Below are 26359 nucleotides of genomic sequence, written 5' to 3'. Positions count from 1 at the left end.
CAGCTCAGGGTGCAGGAGAGTAAGGAGGGATGGACACTGGGAAGAGGTAACTATGGGGAGGAAGTGGGAGGGGAGCTGTTGCATTGTGGTAAACCGTGGTCAATGACATGAGACAAAGTATATGTGAACTGTTATATGGAAAGTGAATTTGCTCTGTAAATCTTCACCCAAATCACAATTAAAAAAATATAAAAAATTAAAAAAAAAAAATACATATGTAGAAAGATCCTCTGCCAAATCATTATATGGTTGTGGGTGTGGTACCATTTGCCTGTTCATACCTGTTTAGCTTATATGTCTGCCTATGAATCCACTTATAGATTACTGTTATTACTGCTATTGAAAGATTATGTATGTAATACTATTTACCTTTGTTGTGTGTAACTCTCATGGACCTTTCAGTGTCTTCCTTTGCCTTACTGATATTGTGCTGATCTCCCCTTTATTATGGATTCCCTTTCCCTTCACCCAAATTAATAAATATCTACTATCCAAAAAAAAAATAAATATAAAAATAAAGTGCAGACAGGTATATCACTTTTAAGTAAGCAGTTTTTAAAGGGCCACAAATGCTACTACCATTTGATGCCAGGCAGAAAACATAAATTGGTGACAGGCTGGTGAAAAAGTCTGCAATCTGTTTGATTGCGGTCCTAGCGCCTGGTACACCTCCACAGAAAATTTCACACTGGCTTGCTCTGGATGGACCCCCTGCTGAGAATTTAATTTTCCACCCCAGATATAATCTGATTTAGTATATCTGGTGTGGGAAGGCAAATTCTCAGCAAGGGGTCCAATCAGAATGAGCCAGTTCAAAGCCCTGCCTCCATAGCATCGGTGTTTTCTGATGACCAGAATACCGATGCATTTGTTACAAAGGCAGAATCCTAGGCCTCCACCATACTAAATCAGAACTCCAACTTTAGAACCAGATTTCACATTATTAACAAACTTCCCACGACCTGAAAGCCAGGATTTCAAGGATTTCACATGATTAACAAACTTCCCAGAAAACTACTTTACCTGACCCATCACCCTTGCCCGCCCATCCATTTCCAGCTCCATCCCACCCTTCCCACGTTTTACTGTTTATAGCATCATTTGACACTTGTTTCTATGTTCATACCCAGCTAAATACAAGTTATTGTTTTATAAAAATTGTATCATAATGGCAAGCACTGATCTGAATGAACAGATGGTGAACAGGCTAAATGATCAGGTATGTCTAGACAGGGGTGAGCATGCCCATGACCATGTACAGGGCTGGCAGACAATGTTTCTTCATACATATTTGTATGTGCTGTAATAATTTCCAGGTATGTAGAGTAGAGCTGACAAGGGGCAAGGTTCTGGTGGCTTCTTGGCCATACCCACCTACCCTGAGGCAATGAGTAGTTGGACCTGTGAGCTTGGGACCATGGTCACAGGGGACATCAAGTCCAAATGGCACAACATACCACACAAAAACATTGTCCCACATCCAACTTTGGTGAATAGCAACTGGATCTTAAAAGCTGGTAAGCGGCCATCTAGATGTCACTATGGGTTGCTCCTCATCCAGAGCAAAGAAGAATGAAGAAAACCAAAGATGCATGGAAACAATTAGTCAGTCCAAGGGACTGGCAGACCATACGATCCTCAGCCAATACGACCATGAGACCAAAAGAACTAGATGGTACCTGGCTACCACCGTCAACCACTCGGAGGGTGACGGTGCAGGAGATCCTGGATAGAGTGGGAGAATAATGTGAAATAAAACTCAAAATCATCTTTAAAAAAAAAAAAGACCAGGTCTTCTGGTCTGATATAGAGCCTGGAGAGACCCCTGAGACTATGGCCCCTAGGTATCCTTCAGGTCTAGAACTGAACTCATTCCTGTGGCTTCCAGTCAAACAACAGACAGGCATATGGGGGAAACATTTACACCAGATAGATACACTCCTTGGAGTGATCAACTGTGGGAAAACAGAAGGGCAGTGTTTGCACAGGGAGATACTGGGGGGGTAGGGGGTAATGGGAGGGACAAAGGGAAGAGGGAACCATGGGGAGAAAGTGGGAAGAAAGTTATTTATATTGTGGGGACTTGCAGTCAATGCGTATGAACTGCTGTATGGAAAACAAATCTGCTCTATAAACTTTCACCCAAATCACAGTAAAAAGAATTTTTTTTAATTTCATCATACTACACATTTATTATTGTGCAACCCACTTTTTGCCTCTTCACTGAATGCAGACAGCTTTCTTCTTTTCCTTCAGCAGTTAATCCCTCATCTGCATGAGACACATTTACTCAGACACTACGTTCACCTACAGAATCTTACCTACTTGCTAATTAGCAACAGAATTTTCTAATTACAAAGGTACCCAATATACTGAATTAGTGTTTGTATAAAGTATACATAAATTATGACTGGATTTCTATTAAATCAAAGTTAAATAACAAAATTACACAGTCCACGAGCTTCTCTGTTTATGCAGTTGTTGGTAGTTAATTCATTCTAAGGGAACTTCATCACTAAATCTCTACAGGCTTAATTCAACGTTTATATGCAAAATAGATAGTGTTTTCTGTATCTGCTTGAAACTATGGATAAAAAGTCCAAAAAGCTAATACATTTCATTTATGCATTATGAACTGCAATAGATTTATACAAACATATTATCCAAAACATTAAGGTATCAGAGCCCATTAAACTCAACAGCTTGTTATGCCAGCCACTGTACACAAATGACTAAAGATGAGGAAATTCAGTGATTATTTCTAAATCAACTGTGTGCCAAAATACTAAATTTAACATCAGATATTCATGAGCAAATGTAATTGTGGTACAATGAGTTACCTGGTATGGCTCTACTAACCATGTTCTTTGGGATTCCCACCAGATGACTGGGTAGAACTATGAAATGTAAGGTGCTTATGGCCTACTAAGGGGGTTGTGCATAATTAAATAAGCTTGTAAGCAAGGTAAATAAGGTAAATGGCACCCTTTGTGGGGATGGGACCATGCAAATAAGGTGTATGGAACCATAATGTGGGGACTGGTTAGTTTTGTCATTCTGCTAGGCTTGAAATGAGCCCTCCTAGGAGCAGAAAGGGGGATTTCACTGCTATCAAGAGAGAAGAGCCTGAGGTGGAGTGGAGTGTGTCCTTTGACCCAAGATACCTATGTTGGACCCACCTTGGCAGAGAGATAGCAGAAGGAAAACCAAGAAGCATGAAACAGAGCGGCAGGCTTTCCAGCCCACGGACTAAGAAAGCTGAGTGCCTTTGGGCAGGAGGCTAGCTGGCAGAGTGGTGTGCATACTGGTGTACCTATCAGCAGAGCTAAAAGAGCTTTCTAACACTTGCCTGAGCAGAGCAGAGGCCAGGCCAAGAGGCGAGGGGCCAGAGAGGTATGGCTGAAGGTATGCTGTCCTGATCAAAGAATTATATTCTAAGTACTCCTGAACCTGAGTTACAACCTGTTACTTCCCTAATAAAACCTGATAAACATAAATATGGTCTAGCCAGCAAAAAAGTAGTGAGTACCATGAGCGGGATAGCTCGTTTCAGAACTGGTAAAAAGTATGGAGAGTGGTAGCACATCTGGCCTCATAGGAATCAACTTTAAGCTGTTGAAGTCAATCCCTCCTCTCTTCCTCTTGTGAAGCTAAGAAGGTCAAAGGAGGATGCTGTCCCCATGTCCTTTATGCAGTAATTATATTCATACAGTCAGACTGTGCCTGTGAGGTTTCATTTCCAAAATAAAGAAAGATGTGGAGAAAATATGGCAAGATATTAAAGACTGATAAACCTGGGAAGTGGGTCACACTGTGTTCATTACAGTTTTTTCCTATACATACCTATTATATCAAAATATTTCATAATAAAGAAATAACTCTAAGATGCATATCAAAACAACGAGATACCATCTTGCCCCAGCACTAACAGTAAAGTTCAACAAGACAAAAAATAACAAATGCTGGTGAGGATGCAGAGAGACTGGGACTTTCACACACTGTTGCTGGGACTGTCAAATGGTACAACCACTGTGGAAAGCAGTATGGTGATTCCTTAAAAAGTTGGAATTAGAAATACCATTTGACCCAGCCATTCCATTACTAGGTATATATCCTAAAGAAGTGAGAGCCATGACAAGAACACACATATGCACATCCATGTTCATCGCAGCACTATTTACAATAGCCAAAAGATGGAAACAACCTAGGTGTCCATAAACTGAAGAATGGATAACCAAACTATGGTGCATACAACACAATGGGGTACTATGCAACCCTAAAGAATAACCTAGAATCTGCAAAACACTGCATAACGTGGACGAACTTGGAGGACATTATGCTGAGTGAAATAAGTCAGTAACAGAAAGGACAAATATTGAATTAGTCCGTTATTATTAAAGTCAAGGGAAAGTTAATCTATGGAAGGAAATTTTTTTGTTGGTTACCACAGGTGGGACAGGAGGGAAGGGAACACTGTTAGATAGGCAGAGATTAAGTATTGATTTGGGTGAAGAGAAGGGCAATGCACCAAATGTGAGTGACCAACAGGTGGGACTGAGGATGAGGAAGACAGAGAGGGGTACATGGGAGGTACAGGCAACAAAGAAGAACCCTTTTGTACACAGAGTACTGTGCTGTCAGTGAAGGCAAACATGGGTATATGGGTGGATAGATGGGTGGACGGGCTGAACTATTAGGTATGCCTATGCAGCAGGGAGCATACCCAAGACCATGTATAGGGTTGTCAGACAATGGTTTTATGAGTGTACTTGTGTGTTCTGTAAGAATTCCCAGGTGTGTAAAAGAACAGACAAGGGACAAGGTTGTAGTCAATTCTTGGCCACAGCCAGCGACCCAGAGGGAGCAAGCAGTTGAACCTGTGGGCTTGGGATCATAGTCACAGAGACATCAAGCTCAACTGGCATAACATACTGCGCAAAACAATGTTCCACCTCCTATTTTGGCAAGTAGTGACTGGGATCTTAAAAGCTTACAAGCAGCCACCTAGATGCAACAATGGGTCTCTCCTCATTCAGAGCAAAGAAGAATGAAGAAAACTAAAGATTCATAGAAACAATTAGTCCTAGTGACTGGTACACCACACGATCCTCAGCCTATACGACTGTGAGACCAGAAGAACTAGATGGTGCCCAGCTACCACTGTCAACCACTCGGAGGGGTATCTATGCAGGAGATCCTGGATAGAGAGAGAGAGAACAATGTGGAACAAAACTCAAAATCATTTGCAAATTTAAAAAAGGGGGGGGAGACCATATTTGCTGGTCTGATAGAGCCTGATGGAACCACTGAGACTATGGCCCCTAACTGCCCTTCAAGTCTGGACTTGAACCCACATCTGTAGTTTCCAGCCAAACAAAAGACAGGCTCTGGTAGCATAGTACCTAAGGCACCTGACTGCTAACCAGAAGGCTGATGTCAAACCCACCAGCCACTCCTCGGAAGGAAGGTTGGACAATCTACTTCTGTAGTGATACTGCCTTGGAAATCCACAGAAGGGTAGCTATGAGTCGGGTCCGACTCAATGGCACATACCAACCAACCATGAGTTGAACATTTACCTGAGGTAGATACACTTCTTGGAAAGAACAATCATGGGAGAAAGAAGGACTGTTTATGCACAGGGAGACAGTTCAGGGGGCAGGAATGCATGGAAGGATGGACACAAGGAAGAGGTAACTACTGGGAGGAAGTGGGAGGGGAGCTGTTGCATTGGGGTAAATTGCAGTCAATGTCATGAGACAACGTGTGTGTGAACTGCTGTATAGAAAGTGAATTTGCCATGTAAACTTTCACCCAAATCACAATTAAAAATATATATACAAAATCAAAAAAGAAATAACTCTAATCTGTATAAATTATTATAAGTTTTTTCTCTCCTATCCATGCTAATAAAGGTTTATAAAATTCCACAGCTTCAAATTTTATGAACATTTTACACCTGTATCTCCATTTTCAAAACCTTCTAACACTAAGTTATAACTGCTGGTGTGTAATTATTCCTGTTCTTCTTAAACATGAACAGACTAAAAATGAGTACCAAAAAAAATCATTTCTAAGAACAAATGATCTATGCACAGATGTACTGGCAAGCATGGAAAGGAAGTAAAGAGGGAACATACCAAGAATTTAACCAGAGATCCAAATCTTAAATAAAGATTTGAGAAGACAGAGAAAAAGATATTTATGCTAATCTTTCCCTACTTCAATTACGACCAACATTAGGAAATTCTGTTCCAACCTAATACCTTTCTAATTTAGAATCCCTGTAGTTCAAGACATTCAGATGTAAAGTCAAAGTAAAATGAACACTATCTGCCAGTGCCTGGGCAAGAAGAGATTAGGACCTCCTAGTGGCCGTGCGTTTGAATGCCAAGAGATGGCACACTTGTGGGTATGTCATTTATCCACCTGAATATGTAACTATTCCCATCTTCTTGTTACTGTTCATACCAAGGTCGTTTCTTTTTACTATTGAGTAGTATTTCATTGTAAAGATGTACTACAGTGGTTCAACCTTTCTCAGCTGAAGGGTATTCACGTAATTTCAAGTTTGTGACAAGTGCAAAGAAGGCTACTTCCTCTAACCATTTCTGAACAGATTTTTTTTGTGAGTACAAGTTTGAGCATCAGTTTGCTATAAACATAAAGGGAGTCTCCAGGTGGTGCAAATGGTTATCACATTCAGCTGTTGACCAAACATTGGCAGTTCAGTCTGAGAACACCCAAAAAAAGCCTTGGAAGAAAGGACTGGTAATCTACTCGAGGAAAAAACAGCCATTGGAAACCCTAGGAGTACAGTTCTACTGACACATCATGATGTTGCCATTAGTCCAAATCAATCCAATGGCAATTGGTTTATATACCAAAGGAGGAATGTTCCATCATATTACAGCAAGTATCTGTTTATAAGAAATTTTAAACGCCTCTTTGATGGATTTGCTTCAGTATGTTTCAGAGCAGAGAAGAGCTGAATTATTCTGCATAACAGAGGAAGAATTTTGAGAGATGAAATGAAGAGATAAAGAGAATAAATATGTGAAGCTAAGAGAAGGGAAATGAGTAAAATACCAGTTATGTGATGTTAGAGAAATGGGCACCATGAAGTAGAATATAAACCTAATGTGGATTTCTAAGTTATCTAATTTTCTGCATGAAAACCCACTAAGACCCTCTCCCCACTTTCAATAAAATCTACTAAGTTTATGGGGAAAGGAGTATATGGTAGGACTCCCGGTTAGTGATTCTAAAGACTTGAAAAAGAAGGCACCTGACTGCTAACCAGAAGGCTGGAGGTTCAAAGCCACCAGCCACACCTCAGAAGGAAGACCAGGCAATCTACTTCCGTAGAGATACTGCCTCGGAAACTGAAGGAGGGGTCGCTATGAGTCGGATTTGACACCACGGCAGTAAGTCTGGTTTTTTTTTTTTTTAATCTCTTGCCAGCAGATTTAAAATCTTAAAACTGAAGTCACAGGACAATATGTAAGTTTGGCAGATGATATTTCTATTTCTACATATGTATTTGTATGTGCTATTAAGAATGCCCATACAAACTCTCATACACTGCTGGTGGGACTGTCAAAATGGTACAACCACTGTGAAAAGCAGTTATGGCGATTCCTTAAAAAAAGCTGGAATTAGAAATACCTTTTGATCCAGCCATTCCGTCAGCCACTCCTTGGAAGGAAGATGGGAAAATCTACTTCCGCAGTGATACTGCCTCAGAAACCCAAGGAGAGGTCGCTATGAGTCGGGTCCAACTCAATGGCACATAACAACAAAAACAACAATATCCTAAAGAAGTGAGAGCCATGACAAGAACACACATATGCACACCCATGTTCATCGCAGCACTATTTACAATAGCCAAAACATGGAAACCGAGGTGTCCATAAACTGAGGAATGGATAATCAAACTATGGTACACACACACAATGGAATATTATGCAACTCTAAAGAATAACCTAGAATCTGCAAAACACTGCATAACATGGATGAATTTGGAGGAATTATGCTGAGTGAAGTAAGTCAATCACAGAAGGACAAATACTGTATTAGTCCATTATTGTAAAAGTTAAGGGAAGGTTTATCTATGGAAAGAAATTTTTTTTGTTGGTTACCACGGGTGGGAGGGGACAGAAGGGAACACTGTTAGATAGGTAGAGATAAGTATTGATTTGGGTGAAGAGAAGGACAATGTACCAAATGTGATCAACATGGTGGCACTGAGGAAGAGGAAGACACAGAGAGGTACATGGGAGGTACAGACAACAAAGATGAACCCTTTAGTACACACAGTACTGCATTGTCAATGAAGGCAAACATGGGTATATGGGTGGATAGATGGGTGGACAGGTTGAACTATTAAGTTATGTCTACGAAGTGGGAAGTGTACCCAAGACCATGTATAGGGTTGGCAGACAATGATCCTATAAGCGCATTTGTATGAGCTGTAAGAATTTCCAGGTGTATAGTAGAGCTGACAAGGCTGTAGTCACTTCTTGATCACAGCCAGCTACCCAGAGGGACTGAGCAGTTGAACTCATGGGCTCTGGACCATAGTCACAGGGGACATCAAGTTCAATTGGCATAACATACTACACAAAACACTGTTCCACTTCCTACTTTGGCGAGTAGCGACTGGGATCTTAAACGCTTGCAAGCAGCCACCTAGATGCAACAATGGGTCTCTCCTCATCCAGAGCAAAGAAGAATGAAGAAAACCAAAGATTCATGGAAACAATTAGTCCTAGTGACTAGAACAGCATGCAATCCACAGCCTATACAAAAGACAGGCATATGAGTTGAACATTTACCTGAGGTAGATACACTCCTTGGAGAGAACAATCATGGGAGAAATAAAAACTGTTTACGCACAGGGAGACAGCTCAGGGAGCAGGAATGCATAGAGGGATGGACACAGGGAAGAGGTAACTATCGGAAGGAAATGGGAGGGGAGCTGTTACATTGGGGTAAATTGTAGTCAATGTCATGAGACAATATGTGAACTGCTATATGGAAGTGAATTTGCTCTGTATATTTTCACCCAAATCACAATCAATCAATAAAGAAAAAAAAAGAAAGAAAGAATGCCCATACACATAATAGAGCTAATTGGGCAAAGTTATGACAACTTCTTAGCCACAGCCAAACTCCATGAGAGAGTAAGTAACTGGGCCCACAGTCTCGGCACCATGGTCACAGGGAACACCAAGATCATCTGGCATAAGATACTACACAGCAACACTGCTCTACATCTTACTTTGTTGAGGAGCACCTGCAGTCTTAAAAACTTGCAAGCAGCCAGCTAAGATGCAACAATTTGTCTCTCCTCATCTGGAGAAAGAAGAGTGAAGAAAACCAAAGACATGAAAAAAGTCCAAGTGATTTACTAATTCCAAAAGAATTAGATGGTGCCCAGCTAACCACTGTCAACCACTCCAAAAGGGATCAAAATAGGATATCTTGGATAAAGTGAGAGAAAAATACAGAACAACACACAAAATCATAAAGAGCAAGACAAAACCAGGCCTACTGCTCTGAGAAGAGCCTGGTGAAACCACTAAAACTATGATCCCTAGTCATCCTTCAGGCCTGGAAATGAATTCACTCCAATGGTTTCCAACCAAAAAACAGACAGACGTATAAGGTGAACATTTACACAGGTAGGTATACTCCTTAGAACAATCAGCTATGGGAGATCAGAAGGGCAGTAATAGCACAGGGAGATAGTGCAAAGGCAGGAATGCATAAGCAAGAAGGACACAAGGAAAAGGTAACTACAGGGAGGAAGTGGGAAGAAAACTGTTGCATTATGGGGACTGCAATCAATGTCATGAAACAAAATGTGGATGAACTGTTGTATGGAAAATGAACTTGCTCTGTAAATTTTCATCTAAATTGCATTTAAAAAAAAAAAAACTGAAGTCAAAGGTAGACCAAATCCCTAGAGTTGTCACAGTACAGGGGGTGGGATATATTAGACTAGAAATCAAAGTACTACTTAAATACTATGGTGGCATAGTGCCTAAGGCATTTGACTGCTAACCAGAAGGCTTATGAGTCAAACCCACCAGTCACTCCTCGGAAGGAAGACTGGGCAATCTACTTCTCTAGTGATACGGCCTCAGAAACCCTAGGAGGGGTCGCTATGAGTCAGATCCGACTGGATGGCAGTGAATTTGTTTGTTGATGCATCACTTAACATCCATGACGTTCTGTGAAATAAGATGGTAAGGATGGTATGTGATTTGGATTTGTGTGAACACCAACTTAAAACCTTATGGGAGAGACAAGCGACACAGACCCTCTTCAACAACAGAGATACAGAAGATAATCCTGGAGCCCTGAGCTTTGAAAGGAACTATGCAGAAGTGGATTAGGCACCAACTAGTGGAAAAACCTGAATGAAAACAGTGAGTACAGAGATGGCCGGAGCTGCACACTGCCAGCTACTCTGATGGGACCAACAGCCTGAGTATTTCCAAGTGGTGCTGGGACCTGAGAATAGACCTAAAGATCAACCTGGTCACCAAGGGCTGCAGGGACAACTGCGCTGGTGGCCTATGACTAGGAAGGGAAACAGCAAGGAGGGAGACAACCTGAGCTGCTGACTGTCCGCTGTCCAGAGGCCGCAGCCATTATGATTGTTTACACAGAGCAGCCATTTTGGATATTCAAAATGACCGAAAGCACAGCCATTTTTAATATTTACAAGCAGCGGCCATGTTGGATATTTAAAGTGATCGAGGATGCAGCCATTTTGAATGTTTACAAGTGCCAACCATTTTAGATTTTAAAGTGATGTTTGTTGTTGTTGTTGTTTGCAATCGAGTCGGCCCCGACTCATAGCGACCCCTCCTTGGGTCTCCGAGGCAGTATCACTACAGAACTAGGATTGCCCGACCTTCCTTCCGAGGAGTGGCTGGTGGGTTTGAACCACCAGCCTTCTGGTGAGCAGTCAAGTGCCTTAGGCACTATGCTACCAGAGCTCCTGATGGAATAGTAGGAACCCTAAAGAATAATGTAGAATCTATATAACATGGATGAACTTGGGAGGACATTATGCTGAGTGAAATAAGTCAATCACAGAAGGACAAATATTGTATTAGTCTGTTATTGTAAAAGTCAAGGAAAGGTTTATATATGGAAAGAAATGTTCTTTGCTGGTTATCAGGGGTAGGAAGAGACAGGAGGGAACACTGCTAGATAGTTAGAGACAAGAGTTGGGTGAAGGGAAGAGCAATGTACCAAATGTGAGTGATCAACACGGTGGCACTGAGGAAGAGGAAGACATAGAGAGGTGCATGGGAATTACAGACAACAAAGATGAACCCTCTTGCACATACGTTGTCAGTGAAGACAAACATGGCTAATAGGTGGATAGATGGATGGACAGGCTGGTAGCATAGTGCTTAAGGCATTTGACTGCTAAACAGAAGGCTGGCAGTTCAAACCCACCAGCCACTCCTTGGAAGGAAGGTTGGGCAATCTACTTCCGTAGTGATACTGCCTTGGAAACCCAAGGACAGGTCACTGTGAGTAGGGATCGGCTCAACAGCACTGAGTTTGAGATGCAGTGGGGAGTGTGCCCATGACCATGTATAGGGTTGGTAGACAATATTTCTACAAATGTATTTGTATGTTCTATATGAATTTCCAGGTATATAGTAGAACAGACAAGGGGCAAAACTGTAGTCCTTTCTTGGCCACAGCCAGCTACCTGGAAGAGTGAGTAGTTGGATCTGTGGGCTCCAGACCATGGTTGCAAGGAACATCAAGCTCAAATGGCATAACATACTACACAAAAACATTGTTCCACATCCGACTTTGGCGAGTAGTGAGTGACTGGGCTCTTAAAAGCTTGCAAGCAGCCGTCTAGATGCAACAATAGGTCTCTCCTAATCCAGAACAAAGAAGAATAAAGAAAACCAAAGATGCATGGAAACAATTAGTCCAAGGGTCTGGTACACCATGCAATCATCATCCTGTATGACTATGAGACCAGTAGAACTAGATGGTGCCCAGCTATCACTGTCAACCACCTGAAGGGGGATCTACATAGGAGATCTCAGATAGAGAGGGGGGAACAATGTGGAACAAAACTCAAAATCTCACACACACACACACACACACACACACACAAAAGGGAGCAATTTTGCTGGTCTGATAGAGCCTGGTGAACTGCCTGAGACTATGGCCCCTAGCTGCCCTTCAGGTCAGGAACTGAACCCACTCCTGTGGTTTCCAGCCAAACAAAAGACAGGCATATTTACATTAGGTAGCTACACTCCCTGTAATGATCGATCATAGGAGACTAGAAAGGCTGTGTATGCACAGGGAGACAACTGGGGTGGGGGGGCAGGAGTGCACGGGAGGCAAAGACACAGAGAAGAGGTAACTATGGGGAGGAAGTGCAAAGAGAGCTATTGCACTGTGGGAAATTACAGTCGATGTCATGAGACAAAGTATATGTGAACTGCTATATGAAAATGAATTTGCTCTGTAAACTTTCACCCAAATTACAATAAAAATTTAAAAATTAAAACAAAAAAACAAACTTATTACCTAAGAGCCTGCAAGAGTCATGCTAAAGGAGGATCTATGAAGGTAAATTGTCAAAACTAAAGATTTTCTTATATTGATAATCTTTATTTGAAGTATATGTATCACTGGGTGTATCACTAGGTGTGTCAAATTATTTCAGATAGCAATTAAAGTTGTTAAGAAAACAGCCTATTTTTTGCATTTTTATAAAATTTTATACTTTTATAGTTTTATATATATATATATATATACACATATATATATATACACACATACATATATATATATAAAATACATATGCACATACTATTACCATCAAAAGTATAGTGGGAGGGACACTAGAATTCGCAAGTTCTTTGTTCTTTTTCTTTCCCATGGCTAACACAACATAAACCTGAAGTATTGTTTCAGAATTGTGCTTATTTCTAAAGTAAAGATTTTCTTGGCACTTCCTTTGGTTGTGGGATCTGACATTTTGAATATAGCAGTAGTGGTGGAGGAGTCTAAGATGGAGTCATGAGGATTTTTATTGGCTTTTTCCCTTTTCATTCACACTATGGGAACTCTACAGGACAAACGTGCTATAAGAAATGAACTGCAAAGAAAAAGAAATGGGAGAAACCTATGGATTAAAAAAGATTTAAGAGACATACCAACCAATCCACAACGTATGGATTTTATTTGGAATATGGTTCAAACAAACTGGAAAACAAAAATGTTAATATAAAGCAACTGACAAAAATGAACACTGACCAGATATTTTAAATCAATTTTTAGGTGTAACAACAGTACTATAATTACTTTTTTTAAGTTCTTCCATTTTAGAAATACACACTGGCATGTTTATGGGTAAAACAATATAAGGTCTGGAATTTGCTTCAAAATAATGGGTAGGGTGGAAATAATGACCAGAGTACAGATTAAACAAAACTGACCTTAAGTTGTTAACTGTTCAAGCTAGGTGATGAGTAGAATACACAGGGGTTTGTTTCACCATTCTCTATTTTTATATATATTTACAGTTTTCAATAATGTAAAGGGTTTAAAAAAAAAAAAAAGCAGAGTTTTCTTAAGTTCACCCTTTCTCTCTCATCCTTGGCTCCTCTCTCTTCTAGACCTATGAAACCAAAGACTGACCCCATCCAACAGAAAAAAAAAGTTTCCCTCCTCCCTGAAAGAGTTACAAATAAACAGCAATTTTTTTTTAGTGCTTTCATGTAATATCTTGAATCTGCAAAGTTCTAATTCTTCTAAATCTTTGTCATTTTTTTCTGACTTGATTGCTCTGACTTGATAGTGTAAAATCTTCTAAATGCTAAAATTTAAGGAAACATTTTAAAAACTAAATTTACTCCAATAATCTACAGAAATGAAAATGAAATTACTCCAATAATCTACAGAAAAAGAAATGTCATATTCAATAGAAACTCACAAAAATATTTTTTTTTTTCTTTTGGAGAAAAGATTCTGATCCCCAGCATATTTCAACAATCAAAAAACAAATCTTTCCCTAGAAGCAGCAGAAGATAGATATTAACTATCCAGTACAGGCAGTCTTCCAGTTAAGATTGTCTGACTTTCAGACAACTCATACATACTTGCCCTTTAATGCTACATAAATTTGCCCTCACTTTCAAACAACTGAACCAACCTACCTGCAACACATTCTCTATCACAATCATCTTCACTTGCTGCGTGTGAAGCTTTTAAATCATTGTAAAGAATTTGAACTGTTTCTTGCACTAAGTCAAAAAAAAAAAAACCAAACTCAGTGCTATCAAATCAATTCCAACTCACAGCAACATCCACTGGGTTTCCAATGCTGTAAATCTATATGGAAGCTGACTGCCTCGTCTTTCTTCCATGGAGCAGCTGATGAGTTTGAATCGCCAACCTTCCAGCTAGCAGCCTAATGCCTTAACCACTACACCATCAGAGCTCCATTTTTTGTTGTTGTTGTTATTAAGTAAGAACCCTTTGTACCTGGTTCCAACTATCCAAAATCTGACTTAAAGACAGGAACAGATCTTGTTCCTAATCAGGAGAATGCCTGTACTAATGAATAATCTTATCTGTGAGCTAACACACCTGGAATCTCAATTCATCCAAAAACAGATTTCAATTTTTCATTGACTTGCAAATTAGTATAAAGCTTTATAATCAGAAAAAATGATGAATGCTAAAATTAACACTTTTTTCTAACAGAACTACATAAAATATTTTATCTTGGAAGTAAGTTTGATATAAAAAAAACAGTACTACAAAACAAACGAGGGTGTGAGGGGTCTTTTAAAAGATGGTAAATATTTACCCTACTATTTATTTGTGGTGCAGTGAATTACTTATATGGCCCTTCTAGCCACAGTCTTTGTGATTCCCATATAATAACTGGGTGGGAATATGCAGGTGGGATGCTTATGGCCCACCAAGGAGTTTGGACCACTTGCTGCTGATGCCAGTAAGATGAATGGAACCTGTATGTGTCAACTTGGCTGGGCCATGATTTTCAGTGGTTTGGCAGTTATGTAACTATGTAATTTACTCATTTTGTACACCCTAGCCTCAATGCCTAAGATTATGGTCCCATTTGGGTTTTCCTGTTAACAAGGCAAGGTGGGATGTATTTTAACACCACCTTACTAAAGGGTGTGACTCAAGTTACTCTTATTCAAGTTATACCCTTGTACCACCTTGCTCAAGGGGAGTTTCTGTGAGGGTATGGTCTGCAACCAATACGTATCAATGATGTGGCAAAGTTCTTTCTCTTGCTTCGGATCCTGCATCCAGCTTGTCATCACCTGACCTCAAGTTCTTGGAGCCTGAGATTGTCTGATATGGCAGCTTCTGCAGCCTTGTGAGGCAGCAGCTTGCCACCTGACCTGCTGATTTGGATCCATCAGCCCCTGCAACCATGAGTCAGGAGAAGCCTCCAGTCCGATGCCTGACCCACAAATTTGGGACTTGCCAGACTCCATAACCACATGAGCCATTTCCTTGACATCCATGAGTTCTGTGAGATAATGCAGTGAATTAAAGAACCGAGAGATGGGAGAGAGAATCTGAATATCAAAGTGTGAGATAAACCACCAAGCTAGCAAAACCAGAAGGACATATGTGATACAAGTGCTCCTTACCAATTCTGTCCTCTACATGTTTCCCCTCCAGTGCCTTTTTTTCTTTCTATGCCTCAGACACTGCTAAGCTCAGTGGCAGCACTTCCTCTTCTGTGATGATTCTTTATTCCTCATTTTTAAACTGGATTATTTTCAATGCGCCAATTAACGTTCACCATGTTACAGATGCATCAAAACCAAACCAAACCCACTGCTATGGAGTCAAATGTGACTCAGCAACCTGTTAGGACAGAGCACAACTGCCCCATAGAGTTTCCAAAGCTGTAAATCTTTATGGAAGTAGACTGCCTCATCTTTCTCCTGCAGAGCAGCTAGTGAGTTCAAACCACCAACCTTCTGGTTAGCAGCCAAATGCTTTAATCACATCACCAGAGCTCCTTTTTACATAGGTATAGCCTTTGGATAGTAATCTCTCACTGACACCTTTTAGTATGGTTCCTAAATGACAACTATTCCCCAGCAGTCAAACAAGGTTTCCCAAATATAAGATTGTGTGTCAGACTGGGTTCTCTACAGAAACAAAACCAGTAAAGCTTATATATATGTATACAATAGACAAATTTATCTTAGGAAAGTGGCTCACACACTTATTGAAGCTGGCAAGTCCAAAGTTCCTGGATCAAACGTCAAGTTGGAGGCTTTTCCCGACTCTTGCAGCTGCAGGGGCTGAGGAGCTCAAGGCTGGCAGGCAGTACACTGGCTGTGGACTCCAACGAATGACGAATCCAAGGTCTCCAGGACGAATGGTGGATTGTTCACTCACAGACGGTTATAGGCAGCACAACAGAATCCCGACCCACAGAAGAATGTCCCTTTTCCCAGGATGTCCATAGATATACTGGAAGCAGGCCACACCCCTAGGGAAACTCACTTTCAACAGATTGCCTGCTCAAAACATAATCATCTGATCCCATCATGGGAATAACCACATCACAACAGCTTAAACCACACAGAATTGTGGTCCAACCAAGTTGACACACAGCTCCAACTATCACAGACTGCGAAAAGATATCCCAGAAAAGTATATTCCACATCCTAATTCCCAGCCTTTTCCTTAAACAAAATTCCAGTAGATCAACTAACTATAGCATAAATTATTTCATCAAACACTGTAATAAACGCTGATAAATCAATTCCTAAATGATTAATTCTACAGGGAAAAAATCATTTTAAATCTTCAAGGTTGACTATTTCCTTTTTATTTCACTAGTTAACTTTCATATTAGAAGGCTTTAAAGCCAAAATAATTACTCTGAACAAAGGAAAACAAAAATCTCAGCAAGATGTAGAACAGCAAACCCAGACCTATTCCAACCATTCCTCAAGCCAAGATGGGGGGAACCTATTTCAGTTTTGTGATGTCCCCAACAACCTAACTCAAGGGACAGTAGGAAAATAAGCCAATATATGAGATTTTTGGATAATCTATTTTTCCTCTTCCAAAACAGAGAGAATGTGTGTTCCCTCCTTGATTGCCAAAGTCAGCAGTATTTCAAGAACTGCTGGATGGTAAGTGCAGGTACATTCATAATTGTATACACTTGACACAAAATAACATGCAGACAGGTCCAAAAAATCACATTTGATATGAATAAATCCAGCTCTTTCTATATTTTAATTCTGGAAAACATTAGCCACACTGACCCAACCCAAACCCACTGCCCTTGAGGCGATTCTCAATCAAGGTGACCCTTCAGGACAGAGCAGAACTGCCCCATAAGGTTTCCAAGGCTGTAAATCTTTATGGAAACAGACTGACTCATCTTTCTAGGAGCAGATGGTGGGTTCAAACCCCTGACCTTTCTGGCAAGCAGCTGAACACTTTAATCACTGTGCCATCAGAATGCCTTCCAGGTTTTTTAAAATATATATAATAATAATAGGCAATTTGATTAAAAGTGGTGTGAGAGCTGATCCTCACAGAAATATCTGAAAGGAAAAGGACCGCAAGAAAAAAAAAGTTATTTATTTGACTCAATGATGGCAGCCTGTGAAAAGCAGCACATATAAGGTAGAACAATAACCTACTTCACTTTGAATACAGTATCACCTCTCAGGATTTGACTACAAACTACTGGTACAACCATTACTTTAAAAATTAATTAAGATGTACAACAAAAAAATTTCTTTACCAAATTATTTGAAGTACAAAGGATTGACTGCTGACCACTTTGAAAGGGATCACAATAGGTGGTCCCGGACAGAGCAAGAGAAAAATGTGGAGCATAACTCAATCACAAAAAAGACCAAGCTTACTGGTCTGACAGAGACTGGTGGTACCCCCAAGACTATGCCCCTTAGATACCCTTCAAGCCTAGAACTGAACTCATCCACAAGGCTCAACTATCAAACAAATGGTAAGACAGGGAGGTCCATACTCATTAAGGAGCTCCGGTGGCAGTGGTTAACACATTCAGCTGCTAATCAGAAGGTTGATGGCTTGAGCCCACCACCGTGCAGTAGCAGTCTGCCTCTGTAAAGATTTACAGGCTTAGAAACTCTAAAGGGCAGTTCAACGCTATCAAATAGGGTTGTTTGTTATGTGTCAGAACTGCCTGGATGGCAGTGGCTCTGGTTTTATGCATTCAATCAACCATATGAGATCAAAAGGACAGCATCTGCCTAGGGACAAAGCTAAGGAGGCAGAAAGGAATAGGAAAGGACAAAGGGAAATGGCAAACACTGGGAGAAAGAGCGGTGAATGTTTTCACATTGTGGGGAATGCAATTAATGTCACAAAACAAAACGTGTATAAATGGAAAACCAATTTGCTCTATAAACTTTCACCCAAATCACATTAAGAAAAAAAAAAAAAAAAAAACTGAGTCTTTTGCAGATTTGCCCAATGCAATACATCATTTGAGTGCATGACTGATGTTTCCATAGACACTGACTGTTGATCTAAGTAGGATGAAATAACTGACAACTTCAAAGAAAACAAAGTAAAAAGATTATATAGTCTTCTTTACTTAATAAAGCAGATCGATTATAAACAACTCTAAAGCAAAGATTAAGTATTACACATTTTAAAAATTGTTCCATAAAATTCCTTTATCACAGCAAGGTTCAAGTCTAGGTTCGCCTTCTCTCAACTACTTCTATAGCCTAAGATGGTTGCTCACTCTACCTCTAAGTCATCCTTCACACTGCAAATTGTGACTTTCCTGAGACACATAAGTAACTTACCTGGAGAAGGAGGAAAAACTAGCTGCCTTCAAGTGAACTCGTAACAGCCTCCTATGTGTAAGAGTAGAACTATGCTTCATATGGTTTTCAATTGCTGATTTTTCAGAAATAGAACAACAGTCCTGTCTTCCCAGATGCCTCTGGGTGGACTCAAACCTCCAAACTTTTAGTTAACAGTTCCGTCAGTTAAGTTTTGACTACCCAGGGGAAGGAAGGACACTTTATTCTGTAGATGTATTTGGAAGCCAAACTCAAACCTACCACACATTAAAGCCTTCCATTATTTAATGCTAACCTAACAGTTCTTCCTCTCAGCTCAAAAGGTTCCCAATAATGAGTTAAGTCCTGCTGCCCACCTAACTCAGTCAAAGGATGTGTCCAAGCCTACCCAATTCCTGCAAAGTGCAGTTTAAGTGCATCCTTTCTATGATGATCTCTTAAGTCCAGTATAAATTATCCTCTTAATATTGATTAAATCATTAATATTAATATTAAATAATCAATATAAATGATTAAACAGTATCAGCATTGTACATACCAAGGTACAGTTCCCATAAGAAACTATTTCAATCAATTGGAAGAGAAAAGCGTAACAGAATAGTTTAAGTAATGCAATAAAGATTTATATTCAGTGCTATTGTCAAGAGATTAATTCTGCTCCAGGGTACCAGATGGCTCAACAAGTGAAAACTGAGATGGCCCATGAAGGACTAGAGTTCTCCAGGAAAAGGTCAGGAGGAAGTGAGAAAGAAGCTATGCAAGTACTACGTGTATTTCTATTAAACATTTACCACTGTCTTATTTTAGAATTACTCATATGCAGATGTTCCCCCTATGACACAGAAGCCTCTTGAGGGCAGGAGGTCCATCTTCATTTTTCATACTGCACAGAGATGGACAGGGCCGTGTAGAGGCTACTCAGATGTTAAAACTGAATGATCTAATACTTTCTTAGTGTCATCAATTAATTTACATTGATAGAATAACCCCAACAGCAGTTTTGACCAGTGAATTGCAATCTTCTATCAACCAAGGCTTTTAGCTGGGTTTCTAATGTGCAGGATAGGAGCTAGAATCTTATCGATGTTCCTGTCAAAGGAGTTTCTTAAGATGAAGATACCAATCAAAATTCACCAAAGCCACAAAATGACCCAAGTCAATAGTAAAAACGGCAACATATTCATTTTCCAATTATTTAACAAAACTTTTTTGGAGATGCTCTAAAATAAAGAGAAAAGATGCTTAAGGACACTTCTGGATTAAGGCAGTGTTTAAATCTTACATACCTAGCAAGAATAAAAACAGTAAAAAAAAAAACCACAAAACCACTCACTGCTATAAAGTCGATTCCAACTCACAGCAACCCCCTTTGGGTTTCTGAGGTGGTAAATCTTTATGGAAGTAGATTGCCCAGTCTTCCTTCCACGGAGTGGCTTGTGGGTTTGAACCGCCAATCTTCTGATTAGCAGTCAAATGCCTTAGACACTGCACCACCTGAGCTCCTTAAGAACATTAAAGTCACTGATAATTCATCAGCAATCTCCTTAAGTTGCAGAGACCTGGACTTCAGTTCCTCAGGTTGGCCCAACTATCTAATGCCATTCACCCTAGTCCCAACCCATCTTTCCAGGTTCATCTTCTATTTCCCTGTTTGCACCCTCTTTTCCTGCCACAGCAGACTACTCAAACACACCATTAACTTTCGTAACTCACTACCCTGTTAAAAGATTTCTCGGAGGCTCAGAAGTCCTACACTAATTGGAAACTGATTTTTTTCACTTTCATCTCAGGAGGTTCCCAGTAAGTCCTGCTTCCCACCTATTTCAGCCAAACGATGTGTCGAAGTTTACCCAAATGCTTCAAAGGTCAGTTTACCTGTACCCTTTCTATGAGTTTCTTAGTAACACGTCACCTCCTCTGTGAAATTAAACATAAATCAATCACTCTGTTTCAGATTCCCAGAATATATTGCCTGCACTTCTATTTAAGCATTATTTTGGCCTCATAAGATATTTAAGTCTTTAGATTGTAAAATCCGTGTCGACCTTCTTCTTTTCTACCTCTCCAAAGTAACCTTACACCACGCACAAAGAAACTGAACGGCGTGAGAAATAAAAGTGACACTCTTGCCTTGGAAGACTCGTGTTCAGTGAAAATTGAGGATTCCATCCAAAGAACGCAATTCCAACTTCCCAGGCTTTACCTTTACTGAAAAAGGATCCCATTTCTGAGACCTCTGGCCCTGCTCCTAAAACCCCCTAGTAGGCTTAAGTCTATTCCCAACATGTTCCCACTTCGTACACTCCGTATTCCATCAACGATCAACTAGTTTGAAAGCTTCGCGCACCAACAGTATCAATGTGCCCTCACCCTCTTCTACCTACTCCTCTGATAACCATTCTCCAAAGAAAATGAGCAACGTTATGCTAAAAGTGATTAAGGAGAACAACTTTATGCACAAATCATTTCGTGCAAGAAAGCAAGGTAACCCAGCTACCAGAAGACACACAAATCACAGAAGGTTGGGAGTATGTGGCTAGGTTTAACCAAACCCGAGTTGGTGCTGCCTGAAAGGAGGCTGCCCTGTCTCAGGGCCTTTCTGACTTTCGTATGCACAGACAATCCGACTATTATTCCCAGAGACGAGACTTTCCGCCCAACACCCAGAGGTGGATTAACCATTAGGCACAGTACGCACCGGATTACAGTAAACGAGGTACGCACGGCCTTAACTGTGTTTATTTACTAATCTGTGGTGAACAACTCACTACACATTAGTAAACAAGCACAATTAGGCCTGTATGTACCTTCCGTATTGGGTAATCTGTTCCGGCCCACGCCCGTTTCCCCGACCCCTTGCCCTGGAATCTTCTTTAACAGCCTTTTAAACAAGGCCCTTTTATCAGAGAAGACAAGAAACCCGGAAGCAACAGCACCTAAACACGAAACAAAGCGCCTGTCGGGGGTGTTATGAGCAGGACGCCATTACACGGGGCAGTGGCCTGTGCCGCGGGCGTCGAGGCGACGATGCAGGCCCCGAAGCGTGGGCTAGGCTCCCTACGAAAAATGTACTCAAGAAGAGGCAAAAACCTAAGAAGACAGTCTTAGAAGGCTGAGAACCGGAGAAGACACGTAAGCAGAGGAAGATCGCTTACCTTCGTGAGTCTTGGCTATCTTCGCCATTTTGCCCACTCGAACACACAGACGGAACTGGCGCTCCTAAGCACTTCCGCTCGCCGCCGACGCCACGGAGAAAAATAGCTGGATCTGCACTCTGCGCAGGCGCCAAACGGGAGCGCGCTACATAGGCTGACACGTGACAGAGCAGCCACCTAGATGGAACAGTAAGGGGCATTGTGGGTGTGGGAGGAGCGACGATTAGGCCCTGAGGCGGCCTCCGTAGTGCCCCAGAAAAGGATTGGATGAGCGGCAGTGTGAAATTTTTTGCTTTGGGGGAAGTAGCTTGCTTATACCCGGACAGTTAAAAACAAACACTGTATGGTTTCAGGAGTGGAAGAGATCTCAGCGGGCATTGTATCGCCTTTCACCAAATTGATTAGAAGGTATATCGGAGCCAGAGAAAAAAGTTTTCTTTAGCGTCTGTCTCGACTGTTGCAGAGCTTAGTTGTGAAGATAGTCAAAACAGCCTCAACCTTCGCGTTATAATTCAAGGTCATTTCTTTCTTAAAAACTAATCTCCTATTATTTAGGTAGGCGTTTTGTTTACAACTATAGCGTACCTAAATATTCTTGAACATCATAAATAGCCCAGTAAGAAAAGTTGTTAATCCCATTTAAGAAATAGAAAAACTAGGCAGGGTATATATAAATTGTTCAAGATTGCAGGTATTGAATTGCACAGCAAGACCGTTGCCACCCTTTTAATTTGATGGGTTCTTAGAAAATCATTGATCATCAGCGTTAACACTGATGAAATGCCTCTCTAAATTTTAAACATCCTTCCTGGATTAGGAATTTTAATAGATCAGAGTACCACGGTCTTTTTTCCTGTGCATCAATGTACTATCGTAACCTTATACTCTCACATTTGCCTAGGATTTCGGGGTTGAAAAAGAAGAGAACTCAGAAGGGAAGCTTGGTCCAGGAAGCAGCCTAGGAAAATAGGTAGGAATCCAGATTAGAGCCGTCACAAAGGAAACAGTTTACCTCGAGGTGTGACAGACTCAAAATCCAAACTCTTAGTAGAAACTGTAACACAAAAAAAATGGAATTTTTATAAGCAGCAGTGAAAACATCAATTTGATGGGTTAAAAAAAATTCAACGGTTTAATTTGCATTTCTCTAATAATTAGGTTAAACAATAGTTGGGGGAAGTAAGGGGATGAGATAGGAGAATATAGATTATAAAACAAATTATTGATAAAATTCTAGTTCTTGGGTTGGCAGAAGGAGCCATCAATATTCATTGTTATATCATTATGCTTCATAACTTACACATAGGTTACATGTGTTTTTTAAATATATGCAAGTATATTTATATAAATAATATAAAAATATATGCATATTTTAAAATAATGAGAGGAAAAATAATGAATGAGAAGCAATGAGAGAAGGGAGTTATTATTTATTATTAATCAACAAATTGAAATAATTTTGTTGACAAACAATCACAAGGACATTGCATTTCTTGACTTTTTTTTTTAAGATAAATTTGTGTATACGGGGATCTCTTAACAGTGTATATTTATGTATTTATGAGTGGTAGGAATATGGTAAATTTTATTTCTTCTTATGGGAGCTCTGGTAGTGTAGTGCCTAAGGCACTTGACTGCTAACCAGAAGGCTGGCGGTTCAGCCACTCCTTGGAAGGAAGATGGGGCAATCTACTTCCGTAGTGGTACTGCCTTGGAAACCCAAGGAGGGGTCGCTATGAGTTGGGTCTGACTTGATGGCACATAACAACAACAAATTTCTTCTTATAATTTTTAGTATTTTCTACATACTTGTCAACAACCAGTATTATTTTTATAACCAGAAAAAAATGTTTTAAATATGTGAAAAGCAGCTGCATAGTGGGTATCAGTGCCCTTCCTCCTCTTTCCAACACAAATAAACTGAACCTACTGCCCACCTTGTGTCGTGTGTATTTCTCTGGATTCCTAGGTATTAATGTTACTTTCGTAGGGCAAGGGCAGATATAGGATAGTGAGATTTGAGAAAATTTGCCAGAGATCAAGGGAGACTCCCTTCTTTTACTAGACCCTATGCGGTGTAGTAAATTACTTAGTGTGGCTTTTCTACCCACAAGTCTTTGTAAACTCCAAGGTGGGATTTTGTATGAGCAATTGAGCAGCCCCTGATTGCTGAAGCTATCCACCTGGGTTATTTCTGTTGGGAGTGGCACAATACAATGTTCTGGGAGGTGCCCACTCTCTCTCACGTGCTTAGAGTTCTGTTGCTGTGATTGGCTAGTTTGACCACCCTTCGGGCTCAAAGGAGGCGTCCTGGAGGCAGAACTCTCTCTGATTGCTGGTGGAGGAAGATGTGCTGCTGAAAGAGACACTAGCCCCTGAAAGAGACACATGCTGCTGGGAAAGAGATGTGAGAGACCCGCATTGCTGAGTGAGACACTGAAGGACCAGCACTGCTGGGAAAGAGACTGTGAGAGACTGTTGGCTGAGGGACATTGGGCTGGGAGAGAGACTGAGCGTTCTTCCTGAACTTGAGTTGTAGCCTGGTGCTTCCCTAATAAACCCCATAATCTGTGAGTTCTGTGTGGCCACTGCAGTGAATTATCGAGCCCAGGAGAGAGGTGGTGGGTGCTTTGGGAGGAACGGTTGGAGAAAGGGCTGGAGGGAGGCAGCATGTCTGGCCTTGCAGTAGTAGGCCTTGGGTTACTGCTGGTAATCCTGTCTTCCTCTCGTGGGATTAGAGGAGGTCGGAACATGTGGCCTCCATGCCATTTTTGCACCCTAATTAATTTGTCTTTAATAGAAGAGTGAATTAGATGTTCAGACAGTAAAAATATAAACTAAGGGCTTTAAAAAAAAAAAGTCCTTTTTATGTTCTATTTTTTACAATATTAATAAATAATAATCAGATATTACTCCCTTCAATCCAAACCTCTTCTAGTGACGTTTTTATTTCAAAACTCAGAAGGAGTTTTTCTAGTGTACAAATAGAGAACAAGAGCACAAAGTAGCAAGAATATATAATTTCTCTAGACAGAAAACAAGGTATAGTAATTTTGCTAAATGTTAAATGCTAGTTGTTACTTGCATGAATTACCTTTGGGGAAAAAATTGTAAAGGTCTTCAAGTTCCATGCTATAGTGGTGACTATACAAGCTCATCTTTTCCCAGGTGAAAGAAGGATTGTGCTAGGTGACAAGTGGCCCACGATCTTGATTACAGTGCTGAGTTTTCCAGAGATCTCCTATATCAAAGGGGTATCACTCTCTACCCACCCCACATCAAAAATGTATCTCCATCTACCCTTGGATTATGCCTAAAGTTCCACAATTAGAGTTTCATTTCTGAAAAGTTAAGGCATTTCTTAGTTACATAAAAAATATCCTTGAGACGTGTTCTCAGTATGTTAGTCAATGCATCTGCATGCCTAACTTTCCCTTGTAGTTTCAACTACCCTAACAAAACCCTCTGCTCAGGAAAACATCACTGAGTTTTTCTCCTGAAAGAGATAAAACCCAACCAGCTACCTAGCCCCTGACCTAGAATACAGGACAGCTTGTCCACAGATGACAGAAATTACTAAGGCAAGATTCCTTCTCTTAGAAATTTGAACTAGAAGTATGGAAGGAACTTTCCAGTTGCTGTTGAAACAGAAAAATCAGAGGTGAGTGAGCTGAATCACTTTTACAACAGAGTGAAGAATCACAAATTCCTGCTGTTTGAATCTCCATAGCTACCTTGAATCAAGAACCAGCGCCAAGCTTCTAAAGGCCCATTCTTTAAATGATACTACTTGAACTTGCTTGAGTGGGTTTCTGCTCCTTTCAGCCAGAACATCCTTTACTAGAGGCAGTAGCCACACCAGGCTTACCTGAAACATAGGGACAATATATTAACATCTTACTATGAATTACTTTGATGAGCTCTGGTAGCATGGTGCCTAAGGCACTTGACTGCTATCCAGAAGGCTAGTGGTTCAAACCCACCAGCCACTCCTCTGAAGGAAGGCTGGGAAATCTACTTCCGTAGTGATACCACCTCAGAAACCCAAGGAGGGGTCACTATGAGTTGGGTCCGACTCAACAGCACATAACATCAACAACAACATGAATTACTTTGTTGTTGGTGTGTGCTGTCGAATTGATTCTCATAGTGACCCTATAGGACAGAGTAGAACTGTCATAGGTTTTCCTATGTTGTAATCTTTATGAGAGCATGAAGTGCAAGGATCATTTTTATATGGCTTTTCTAACCATAGTCTTATAATATCCACCAAATGCTAGGGTATGACTATGCACGTAAGTAGCATGGGACCTGTGA

The 26359-nt window shown here is 40.6% G+C and overlaps 1 protein-coding gene across 1 annotated transcript in view; it reads right to left on the bottom strand.

The window, feature by feature from the left end:
• Nucleotides 1-22242, bottom strand: part of SF3B1 (splicing factor 3b subunit 1) — a 53547-nt gene extending 31305 nt beyond the window's left edge. The window contains exons 1-2 of the mRNA XM_042783602.1: nt 22043-22242; nt 21877-21944 (exon numbers count right to left, since the gene is read on the bottom strand). Of these exons, the coding sequence (XP_042639536.1) occupies nt 21877-21944; nt 22043-22242 (268 nt within the window). The remainder of the gene's footprint in view (nt 1-21876; nt 21945-22042) is intronic.
• Between the last annotated feature and the right edge of the window lie 4117 nt (nt 22243-26359).

This window comes from Orycteropus afer, unplaced genomic scaffold, assembly GCF_000298275.1.
Source record: "Orycteropus afer afer isolate SDZICR_OR568_19922 unplaced genomic scaffold, OryAfe1.0 scaffold00002, whole genome shotgun sequence".
Taxonomy (NCBI): Eukaryota; Metazoa; Chordata; class Mammalia; order Tubulidentata; family Orycteropodidae; genus Orycteropus; species Orycteropus afer.
This window is presented reverse-complemented; position numbering and strand designations above follow the sequence as displayed.